A 12,465-nucleotide genomic window follows, 5' to 3' on the forward strand; every position below is an offset into this window, starting at 1 on the left:
AATAAAAATGGAGTCTAATTTGGTAGCTGCTCTGCTTGCAGTGCACAGGAAAGTTGTGGCACATGCCTACAACAGAGCCTGTGCCTGCCAGGAGCAGCCCTTTCCCAGCTGTTTAAGGCTCCCCACCATCCTGGCGAGCACTCAGCACTGCTGCAACAGTCCCACTGCTCTTACAGCACACTGGCCTGCACAAATCAGAATGAGCAAAATTAAGCAAGTCAGCTCCAAGCCTCTGGCTGGGAAGATAATACACTACAGCTCATCCAGTGAGAGAAAATTCATATATGGTCTCTTCACAGTAAGCACAGCTGCATACAGTTTTCCTTTGTGATGATGATTTTCTTTTCACACAACCATTAGACCTTCAACAAAACCAAATCCACTGTGTAGAGACAGCTCCCCTTTTAAATGCTCCTACTCCTCTGTAATGCAAAGTAGTTGAGAGGAGCATCTCCCAAGGACAGTAGGACACACAGCCCTGCAGGTGCAACAGGGATGTGTCAGGGATGCAGATGCACCCTTACTGCACACCAGCTGCCACACATTACTCCTTCCAGTGTCAAAGCTGGCACAATAACAAGAGAAGAATCTTGACAGAGCACTACCAATAACAAGAGGAGGTACAAGGTGCTCTTATGATTTTACTTTTAGAGAGACTCCCTTCAAAAATCCAAATCAGAAAGCTGTTTGCATTCTCACTAGGAAAACAGAGAATATATATCTCATCTCTTCACACATCAAGTCATGTTTAGAAAACCTATTCATAACTTCCATCACACATTTGACAGACCACAAAGCAAGACTGACAGCAAGCATGTGGTGAGAATTGCAACAAAAGACACAGAAGATGCAATAACAAACCACAACTGCTCATGTCTTATAAATCAAACTGTAAAATACATCAATGAGGTCAAAGTAGGAAACATCAAATTAGACTCTGTGGCTAAATTTATTGTTTGAATCGACCTTCTGTATAAAAAAAGGAAATTTATGTGATTAGAGACCACAGGCCTTGGCACAAAAGGCAAATAACTGGATATAAGCCCCTAGAAACTTTTCAAAATTATTGTGTATGTGCCTTTTTTGCAGCTGAATAATCTTGGAAATGAGGACAGAAAAAAGAAGAGCACAGCTTACAATGCAGGTTAAAGAATGAACAGATAATTTAGGATTTTTCTTTCCCATGAAAACAAAATCTGTACAATCCCAGAGGCAAAACAACAGGAGAGGTTAAGAAAATAGACAAAAAAGACAACTAAAGCTTAAACATACAACACGAACAGACACTGAAATATAAATTTCAGTAACTTTTCATGTCTGAATGCAGAAGAAATAAATCAGTGAAGTCTGGTTTAGAATACTGTGCTACTATGGAAACCAATGACTACACATCAAAGAAAACCAAAATGAACCATATATTTTACATGGCAGCACATATGTTTTATTCAATTGATACTCTGCATGGGACTCCTATAAACTGGCTGTCTCCACTGGCTGCTCTAAATTAATTCGTAGCTTCAAGAAAAACAGGCACAGTTTAACCAACTTTTCCGACAGTTTTTACAATTTTTATTCTCAGTAGTCTTTTCCCTTCAACTCAGCTTCCTCTGAGTGGAAAATCTAAAATTTGGAAATGAAAGAAAATTCACCACAGCCCTGGATTTGTGAAGTGTATTATCCTAACACACAGAAGCAGTTGAAAAGGGTAATCCATGTCCAAATCTAATTAAAGTAGTACCAATAATGTACTCAACACTAAGCTATGGTTTTCTTTTAAGAGTAAATATCATACACTTACAAGCAGATTATTAACTTTTAAAAAGTAAATATATATTTTTGCTCAAGAACGCAAAACCGCAATTGACCTTTACCTTAAGATTGGGGTTTTTTAAGGCAAATCCTCTGTACCATCCTGTGAAGAAAGCACATTTTGGTTTTTAAAGCGTGCAGATCATTTACATACGTAACACAGATTTCATCTTTCCCTTTTGGACAGATATGACAATTCCACAGTGCTGTCAGACTATATTAATTTAAAAGATTTTCCATACAGTGAAAGGTATTTCATTTAAACCAGTTCATATTTGGATGACTTCCTTCACACAATTTCAGGAATTACTCTTTAACCCTAAATGTTTCTAACAATGTAACCTAGGTGAATTCTGCATTGGACACCACAGCAGCCAAAACAGAAATAGTTTTTTACTAACTCAAAACATTTACAAATAATTCTGAACTTGAGGTTCTACATCTATCAACCAGAACGCTATAAAAACCTCATAATATACCTGATTCAACAGAATAGATCCTATGCCTTCTAAAAGAACATTTCTGACAAGGTTAACCATATATAATCCTTCTACAATATTACAAAAAAAAAAAACAACAAAAAATCCCAAATCCTACATGATCCCAAATGATAAAAAAAAAATCAATATGTTGATTTTTAGATGTTAGGGAGGCAGATTATGAAAAGAAAATGCAACTTTATTTCTTTAACACTAGCAACAGACGATTGTTAAAATTATATTTGCATTCTCTAACACAGAGGAGAATGCTTACACTGCTTTAAGATTTTAAGTTGTGACTTTGAATTAATTTGAAAATGTCTTGATGGCAGTCAGGTTTCCCTCAGAAATACCAAGTAAGCAAAAGAATCATGAGAGACCTTCCTTTCTGTTATAATGCTTATCCTCTGTAAATGTTTATTAAACAGAGAGATTAAATAAAAATTAATGTACTGCAAATTAATTATTATAGAGATCAGAGCTCACTGGAACTGTGGGAAAAAAATAGGAGGCCAAAATATATTATATTATTGACTTCAAAAATGTGTTACTTTAAAAAAATAAATGAATATTAATGGGGTTCCAAACCATCAATACACAAAACTTAATTATCACTGCAATCACCTAACTTAATTATCACTGAACTCACCATCGCATTTCTCTAATATTTGAACGGTGTCTCCAATCTCCAGTGATAGGCCATGTGGGACTGTCCCTCGAAAACCAGCAATAACTGAAAAATATAACATGCCTCAATTATTCACAACACTAAAATATAAATTATTCCTATCATTAACAAAATAGCTTATTACCATGAGAAGTTACATGTTAGAACAAACAGGCTTACTCAAATTTAATAAGCTGTGAAAAAGTCAAAAGAAAGAATCATTAAGTCACTTTTATGAGCAGAAAATTCAAAACACAGGACTCAGAAGACTCAGAAATAAACCTAAACACAGCCTTATGATACATGAATGGAAAGCTTGTACTGGAGAACACTATTAGCTAGTGTAAGTACCCTGAAGGACAGAAAGTGTTTTATTCCAAATGCTTACACTAACACGCATCAGACCTCAGAATTTTGCAAACTCAAAGTGCCAATATGTGCCAATATTTTTGTGGCCATCCATACCACTTGCATGCTGTGAAAAGAAAACCTTATTTCACATTTGCTTAATGGATGCTATAGACCCAGCACTCCACAAAATCCCAAATGTGAGGAAATGGTCAGGGGGTGGAGACCACTAAAGCATGTTGTTCACTCCAATACATCCAGTGCACACTAAGCTTCCCCTGCAGCTTCACCAAAGCCATTGAAGGGAGGTCATGAGCACAGGCTGGGACAAGAGCTACAGAAATGGAGCTGGAGATAATACAAAACATCCACCAGAGCAGCGATGTTCCCAAATATTTACAACGGCCAAATATTAAGTCTTATATTGTTAGTTCTAAAACAATAGACAGCTATTTTTTCACTCTGAATCAAAACAGAATGCCCAAAAGCCGCTCAAATAGCTCACTCCTAAAAATGCTAAAAAACCATTAACATGTTAGATAGCAACTCAGCTATTAAATCCTATTCTCTCTGTACTTGAAATGCTGAATTAAAATACTGCCTAATTCAGGCCACAAGACCAAGAAATAGTGCTTTTGAATCTCTGTACTGTAATCTTCTTTCAGAGTTGAATTTTGAAGCGGAAGAGAAAACAGCCTATCCACCAGGGCATGATGCACAAAAAGACTTTGCAGCCTCACAGCAGTCTTACTGGTGTCAAATATCTACCCATCCAGACAGGAAACCCCAAATATCATAGCAAAAAAGGAAACCCCACTAACTGAGAGGCATGACAAGAAAACTTCACATATAAAAGCCAAAAGAATATGCATAGATGCAAGGACATATATACGCTCTTGCCTGCTGTTGAGGGTCTACCCTGCCACAAACAGACACAACACTCAAACACAACATAACCTGTCATCCACCATCTGTGCCTGCCACATTGTTCATCAAAGGCGGCAGGAGAGGTTAGCTGGCAGCAACCACAGAAACCGAAAATTTATTTGTGAATCTTCAGAAGAAAGTTCGGGATTTTAAGAGTAAACCTACAGGATATAGTTTATGCTATAGGACAGCATGTTTAAAAATGCATGAAAAGTACTTTTTTGCCAAATTCTTCTCCAGAATTTGAAGACTTCAAAACTCATTGTATTCCCTCATCATTTCACTCATGAGAAAATCATCACTGTGATTAACCAACAGTCTTTATCCCTGAAAAAATCCTGTGAGATTATATCCCTGGACAGTCCCTAAAAGTTTGACACAACATGAGACCAGTATTTATAGTATTGATTCTCCTCAAGAATGGGTATTGAATCAATCTCTATTTGCCTTGGTGCTACTCCCACTCTTCAAGTTTTTCACACTGAACTGAATACTGTGAGATTTGCAGCAAGAAATAAAAAGCTACTTTGGTTTCACACCATGATCAAGGGCACCATGATAATTTGCAGCAGCTTAGTAGCAAGACAGCATTAGTACAGTGAGAAAATTTGTCTAAGAGTTAAAAAAAAAAACAAACCAAGAAATCGTCAATTAATTATTTTACAAAGAGCTGAAAATTAAAACAGTTTATTATCTATGTAGAAATAAAAATAAGGAGCAAACTCCCTGAATATCAATGCAAAGTACATCTATATTCTAGTGTGGCACTGGAATGACAGAAGTCACTCTGGTCCCTTTCTAGTTTGAAAGACTCAAAATTTAAATATGAAGCCTGCCAAAATAGTGTGCACAGCAACCAAAACAAAAGTAAGGAATTAACTGAAGAAGTATGCAAAACAAACCAAACCCTCATCTGTTATTACAGTTATGAGATGTCTTATTTTTAAACTCTGTGAAATAAAAAAAGGACAGTAATTTTCTCCTTATGAGACCATATATCTGGTCACATTGTTATGATTTGACTTTTCTGTGACATTCAGTTTTTATTACTTAGTTACTAGAGATGTTAAAGATATTTTTCTCTTCTCTTTTTTAAGTTAAAAAAAAACTTTCAGGATAAAACAAGATTGAAATCTGACACAGTGTAGAAAATAGCTAGAAATCATTTTAGAGCATGTATAGAAGAACAAAATTATACCCTGAAATATCTTCTAGAAAGATGGCCTGCAGAGTACCAGACAAAGACAGAAAGAAATGAGGGCATCATCTCTACCTCTAAGCACATTCACCTGATACACTTAAAAAACACTCCCTGGATTCTTGTGGCGTAAGGTCAGGCTCAAAACAGGTAGCCTGTGGTCTTTAGCAGTGTCAATCAATGCAAAATAAAGAGCATTGCAGAGCAGCAGAGGATTTAATGAAAAGCACAGGAACACACAGATAAATTTACCTCACAAATGTTGACTCAGATAACTTTGTAATAATCAAATCATGCTACTGAACTTGGATGGAGACAGAAAGTGGCCATCACAACAACTGTTCTAACAACTGGCAACCACAGATGAGGGCTGAAGTACTCAACAACTTTTTTGCCTTGGTCTTAAAGGGCAACTGATGGGATACCTGAGATGAGTATCTCATGTATCTCACATGACATACAAGAGCATATAAGAGCATGTAGCCATAGGACAATGGGGAATGGCTTCAAACTGAAGGAGGGTAAGTTTAGTTTATAATAGAAAAAAAATTCTTTACCTAGGGTGGTGAGGCACTGGAACAGGCTGCCCAGAGAAATAGTGGATGGCGACTCCTGTGAACACTTAAGACAAGGTTTTGGATGGAGCTCTGAGCAACTTGGTCTAGTGAAAGTGTCCCTGCTCACAGCAGGGGAGTTGAAACAAGTTGATTTTTAAGGTCCTTTCCATTCCTTCTATGCTTTTGTAGATTCTATAGAACTCTATAGTATCTATAGATTAATCTGTGCTATGATTCATGTCTTTTTAGTTTTTCTGTGCTATAGATACATAAGTAGACTACAGGCAGGGTAAAAATTAAGGCATGGAAGGAGGTAGCTGCTGTTCCACCAGAGAAGATTCCAGGGTTCAGCTAGGACATGGAGTTCTTAAGCAAGCCATAGGATAAATTTCATGTACTAAACATCTCACTTTTTTCTCCAATGACCACATTGTTCTGCAAAAGCAGATGCTCCTTAATTCTTTCTTCTAGTAGCAGTAATTATATAATTAATCACTCTGCAGTGACCACGGCTTAAGGTGCTCCCAATCTAACTTAGGAGCAGTACATGTTTATCATACTCATACAACCAGACTTTTTTTATAGAGAGCATTCACTGTCCCATATGCATCATATATGTCCCATTTTAATCCTTCTAACAACAATAGCTATTGTGACTATCACTTCCTCTATCTTCATTGCAAGTGTGTACCAGATACCTTGAAAAGGAAGATGGACAGGAGAAGAAAAATCTACTCTGAGCACAGATCATTTACCAATACCTGCAGTCTTTGCAGATGGACAGTGGCATGCATGTCCCCAGGAAGCTATGTATCAAAACCACATCTAGATATATCTTTTGTCATTGTAGTAGCTGAAGGTCATACAAATGTCATTTTCAAGCACACAAACAGTGATTGATGTCCTCTTCAATCACCTCTCGGCCACAGGAGAAATTTGGAACTCCACAATAAAAGTTTGTAGCAGGATATGTCCTCAGAAACATTTTAGAAACTGTGTACAAATACTGCAGCCAGCTGGCATCACTAAATATTTTTTGGCTGCCAAAGGGTGCTCAGAGAATAAGAAAACAAGACAACAACACAGGATATAAAAATCTAATCTATACAGAAGGTGAAATCATATGGTGAGAACTACAGTGACACGCAATATTAAAACAACTTCAGTTTTGGTTTGCTCCTAAGTTCAGCTTCTCAAAACAAAATTCATCTTTGTGCTCTCATTCAAAATCTCTGGTTGGATGTGCTCACTGTTGGACAGTTTTACGCATGAAAGCGCCTGGTGTGTGAAAAGATCTGTCCAAGCCCAAGGTCCTAACTGAAGCCTAAACCAAATGGGGGGTTTGGGGGCAGCTTCTGCTCATTTAGAATGCTGATAGCACTGCTGGTCTAAAAACTGAAACAAGATAATTTTCTGCTTGCAATTAGTGTATACAAGACTTACCTGCAAGTTAGCATTGTAAAGAGGATTTGAGACACCCAGAGGAAGCTGTTTCCAAGGCTGGATTGACTTTATGTTTACAAGATGAAAATGTCTCCCCACAAAGGGTGTGGAGATGACATGGTGCTCAAGATGACCTTGTCACAAGTTAGAATTAAGGTCAACACCACAAAAGCAGACACACATTACGTTCAGTTCTGGGCTGTGTGGCAGGACATACACCCCCATGTATACAGGGATGAAAAGAAGTTATATCTACAGCAACTGCTCAATATTCAAAAATTAGCACTTGTATGAAAAAAGCATATTTGGGTTTCACATATTAAAAAACAGTCCTTCAACTGAAGAGAAGAGTGGGTAAAGATGTGAGGTAGAAGACCAAAAATTACTTTAATAATTAATTATTGCTTGGCCATATCTGCATGCAAAATATTTGAGTAAAAAATAGACTCTAGTTCAATGCCCTAAGTCATGATGCCCCAATTAAGAGAGGCACACAAAGCACACAGAAATGTGTGTAAGTACACACTGGATTATCAGATTTGGAGGATAGGAACACTGTCAGAGGGACTGGCTTTGACAGGGAACAAGATGCTCTGATAGAAAAGGAATTGATTAGCTGGCAACAGGGGCGGTTGGCCCACTTCAAAGTTTTGCTTGGGGTTATATTCTTAAAAATTTTATGCCTGAAATAACTGGAGATCTGCATATAAGAACTAATGAGGCAGACACTGTTGTTCTTTTCCTCCTAACAGATGGCCAGAAGCTATTATTGATTCCAGATATTATCTGCTATAATTGAAATCTGGTCCTCTTGGTAGGAAAAGCAATTTTTAAAGTTTTTATTCTGGACTTAAAAGTGCCATTCTCTTAAGAGATTGAGACTTTCAGGAACAACTATTTCAAGGGGTTTTGCTTCTGTTCAGCAGTTGAAAAAAAAAAAAGAAAAAATCTGTAACAAATGAAATTGGGATGTTTCTAATATTATGAAGTTATTATATTGGTTAAATAGTCAATATTGTATTTTGACTTGATGACAGAAAACTGAACTTGCCTTTATGCAGGTTTTTAGTTTTTTAATGAGTTATGACATGTATATATTATCTTTGAGGAAGGTTCTAATTCAGTGGTCTTTTTGCAGAAATATAAAAACTATCCTTTGATATGGCCTTATGCATACAAAGTACAACAGACATCTGGCACTGTAAGCAGCTGCAGAAAGTGCAACATCATCTTCACTACAGCCATTATTCAAAAGGAATAAAAATCTGTCAACAACTCTTCCTGAGCATACTGTTTGTAAGTTCATGCCTGAAGCTGCTGGCCACTGGCAAGCAATGCAAGTATTCAATAGCACAACTCTCAGCACTTTGTGGCACAGGGGTCTCCTGAGCTAGACATGGTATTTCTGTGTTTAACAACCATGGATGCCTTCTTCTTCTATGAATTTTCCTAACTAGAATTTATATGCATCATAATATCAGTGTCCACAAACTCACAGTAAGCTTTCCAGCTTAAGTATGCTCATGCAACAAAAAGCCTTCCTTTCATTTCACAGTGCAATTTATTGTGTCCTTGTTCTTGTGGGAGAGTTTGAATACAAAATCTCTTGTCACCTTCTCTGCTGTACTTTTTTCAGTATGAAGCCTTTTCCTCCTCAAAAGAAACTGAAGAATCTTTCCAGGTTTCAAAATAGGTAGGATTACTAGCAGCAGAAACACATGGAGGCATGCAGCTTTCCTAATGCCAAATGGCCAGAGCTGACTGTAAAAGGCCATCACGTGCATTGAGCTTTGCCTACACATGAATTGATCTGGATGGAGCAGAACCACAGCACAGCTACATGCTCGTGCTTCTCACACACGAGTTAATTCAGGCATCTGTTCATAATGCATTGTGCTGCCTACAGCCACCCCAGGAGGCTGCTGCAAACCAGCAACAAGCTAATGAAGACAGAGACAGAAAAGAGAGAGGGAGTGGGGTGGGGAATCGATTTAATCTCCTTTCAATAAACACAATATATACAAATGTTAGTTTCAATAACAGAAGTGATCCTTAAATCTCTTGCAGATTCCCGAGGATAAACACTTTCAAATTTGTACTGAGGATAAACACTTTAAAATTCCTACTGAAATAAAAGAATGTGAGTTCTCTTGTCTGTGTACACCACAATTAAAAGGATCAAACGAATAGTTCAGACAATGACAGCTCAGTGTGACTTTTGAATATCTCAAGTGCTGCTCACATGTAGCAGTTTTCTTAAGAGATAAGGTCTTGCATAGAATTTTCCTAACACAGGTATTTATTGAACACCTATTCATGAAAATGTCAATGCACATGAAAAATAATCAAAAAACTTTGCATCAGAGTCCAAGCATTGAAAATACTATATAAAGTAGAATAGATATAGAAAACTAGCCTTCAGTTGCCTATAACACAAAAATCTGGAATTCCTACTGCTAATAGCACTGACTACCTGCACAGATAAGGCAAATACCAGGTCTGAAATACACAAAGGACATGGAGCTGCAGCAGATTGTATTCCCTCCTGTGCCTGGCTTCAACATTTAAATTCAGCAAGGTAATCACTTTCAAATCCCTGATTACAATGCTGCCAAAAACCATAGGACAATTCTAACACAGATAATCAGTTTAGTGTGAATGCCTGAATGCGTGTCAAGCTCTCTTCATCCTGCATCTCAGCTACAGGCAGGCACGTTATAATCTCTTTGATGACAGCTTGATCGGTTCTCCCAATATCTGCAAACTATTTTGTTCACTCTTTGCTTTGGGTATTAGGACTATATATAAAAACAGAGCACTAAAAGTAACAAGGGATGACGTTACCTATTTGCTGTTGAGAATAGCTGTCCATCTAGAACACCAGAACCGCAATATTTCAGCATGCACCACCAGTGTCCCTGTCCTTGCACGTATGAGATTTCATTAATTGTTTTCTTTCTTCTATCAAACATCTAGTTAAGCCCTTTATATTCCTTGAAATTCTGCTTGATATATTTTTATGCGTACATCTCTCTGCTAAGCGCACTCTCTTGATACACATTAGTTCTGGAACAAGTGATTGAAAAGTAAAAAGAAAATAAAACAAAAAAGTCTTTACAAGTCCAGAAAATCTACTGCAATTTAAGAGTTTATTAATAAATGACACGACTCTTCCCATGAACTTGGTCAGGAATGTCCTTTACAGAGAAGGAATGTCAATGTAAAACCCACCAGAGATGTGGAAGAAGGCAAGATGGACTCCATAAAAACGGGCATAGTCTTCGTGCATTTAATCAAATTCTGATAAAGGAACTAGTCTGCAGCCAGTTCAACCAGTTGGTCTCACTTTAATTCTTTACTGTAGAGCTAGAGATGCATTAAGACTGCCATGTTAAATAGGAAGGATTAAATGTGAATTTTCTTTCATTACTTGGATACAGCAACAACTTAAAAATCCAGCTAGTAGAAAGGAGTAGGTGAAAAAAGTAGGTTATGTTCAGAGGACATTATCTGTAAGAACAGCCTCTTTTAGCTAAAAATAACAATGCCTTTTATTAAGACTAAGTACTTCCAAAGTTCTATGATTTTTAAACTTTATTAAGGAATTGCCTTAATTATTAATATCATGATCAAGGAAAAGAGTTATAACTATTTACTTGGAAAAGTATTTATGTTTCATTCACATCTCTGGGGAAACAGTTTCGGAGCAAAATCAAATAAACCAGCAAGGGGTTTCCTAACTTCCTGTAAGTGTCAGGTATGATAAGGAAGCGATGATGACAGAACATAGCCACAAGCTGCATCAGGGGAGGTTCAGGTTAGAATTCAAGAGGAATGTCTTCACAGAAAGGGTTGTTAAACATCGAAAAAGACTGCCCAGGGAGGTAGTGAAGTCACCACACCTAGAGGTATTCAAGAGACTACTGAACATGGCACTTACTGCTCTGATCTAGTTGACAGGAGGGTGATCAATCAAAGGTTGGACTTGATAATCTCAGAGATCTTCTCCAACCAAAATGATTCTGTGGTTCGGTGATGTATCCACAACACAAGTGCATCATCTGAGGCCTACCACAGCCAACAAAGCTGCAAATGTCACATCTCATAGCAACTTAAGTACATTTTGCACTTCATTAAAGCCCACCAAAACCTCCAAAAACTTGAGACACAAAGTTGTACATTGTTTCAAATACAGATCTATGGTGTAATTTTGTATCTGCCAGAGGGTTTGCTGGCTACATGTCATATCCCTACACAGCCAGCAGAAACTGAAGCAGAAAATTAAAAGCCTCACATGATTGTAAACACAGGTGTTATCTTCCATAAAACAATTAAATTTTTCCAGAATAACAGGATGACAATTATTTCAAAGAAGGCCTCGAATACAAGGGTATGCGTTTACAATTGAATGCTGAATAATAATGTCAGAGCAGTGGGTATGGTCCAAAGTCTAATAACCACACATTTCTCTGTTCTCTTCTTTCCTCCCCAAAAGCATTATAACACGACATGCTTCTCTGAACTCAGGGGACATGATTTCAGAGCCCTGAACAAACTTTAGGTAGCACCATACAAACTCAAGCTCAGAAGAGCTGTAGTCCTATGGACTCCAAAAAAAAAAAAAAAAACAAACAAACAAACAAACAAAAAACCAAAAAAAGACAACCACTGTGCAAGCTGCAAAAGAGAATTATGCTTCACCAGCTGAGAGGCACCCAAGAGGAGCACAAGTAGACAACAGTGCAGTAGCTCAAAAACTCCATGTGCTTGCTGTCAAAGACTTTGGTAAATGAGACTGGCTTCCCCTTAAAATTGTACTGTTTGCTCCCATTCAAGTAATAATTAGCATTTCAGGAAGCCAAGAAAAGCAGAGCATAAGTTTTCTTCACTTATACAAGAGATAGGACACCCTTCCTCTACAACAAAGTCAGGTCTGTCAATTGACCACAGAGATGAAACACTTTCCATGTATTGTATGCTGTCTTGTATTTCCTTTGGAAGAGCAGGGTTTAAGTCTGTATTTGACCTGCCACCAGT

The 12,465-nt window shown here is 37.4% G+C and overlaps 1 protein-coding gene across 5 annotated transcripts in view; it reads right to left on the bottom strand.

The window, feature by feature from the left end:
- The window catches only part of DOCK4 (dedicator of cytokinesis 4), a 226,165-nt gene that overhangs the window by 139,932 nt on the left and 73,768 nt on the right, over nucleotides 1-12,465 (bottom strand). For all 5 annotated transcript variants that reach the window (XM_030959365.1, XM_030959364.1, XM_030959367.1 and 2 more), the window contains 2 exons: nucleotides 2,938-3,021; nucleotides 1,872-1,912 (listed from right to left, as the gene is read on the bottom strand). In XM_030959365.1, the coding sequence (XP_030815225.1) occupies nucleotides 1,872-1,912; nucleotides 2,938-3,021 (125 nt within the window). Of the gene's footprint in view, nucleotides 1-1,871; nucleotides 1,913-2,937; nucleotides 3,022-12,465 lie in introns of those variants that run through there.

This window comes from Camarhynchus parvulus, chromosome 1A (genome assembly GCF_901933205.1).
Source record: "Camarhynchus parvulus chromosome 1A, STF_HiC, whole genome shotgun sequence".
Lineage (NCBI taxonomy): Eukaryota > Metazoa > Chordata > Aves > Passeriformes > Thraupidae > Camarhynchus > Camarhynchus parvulus.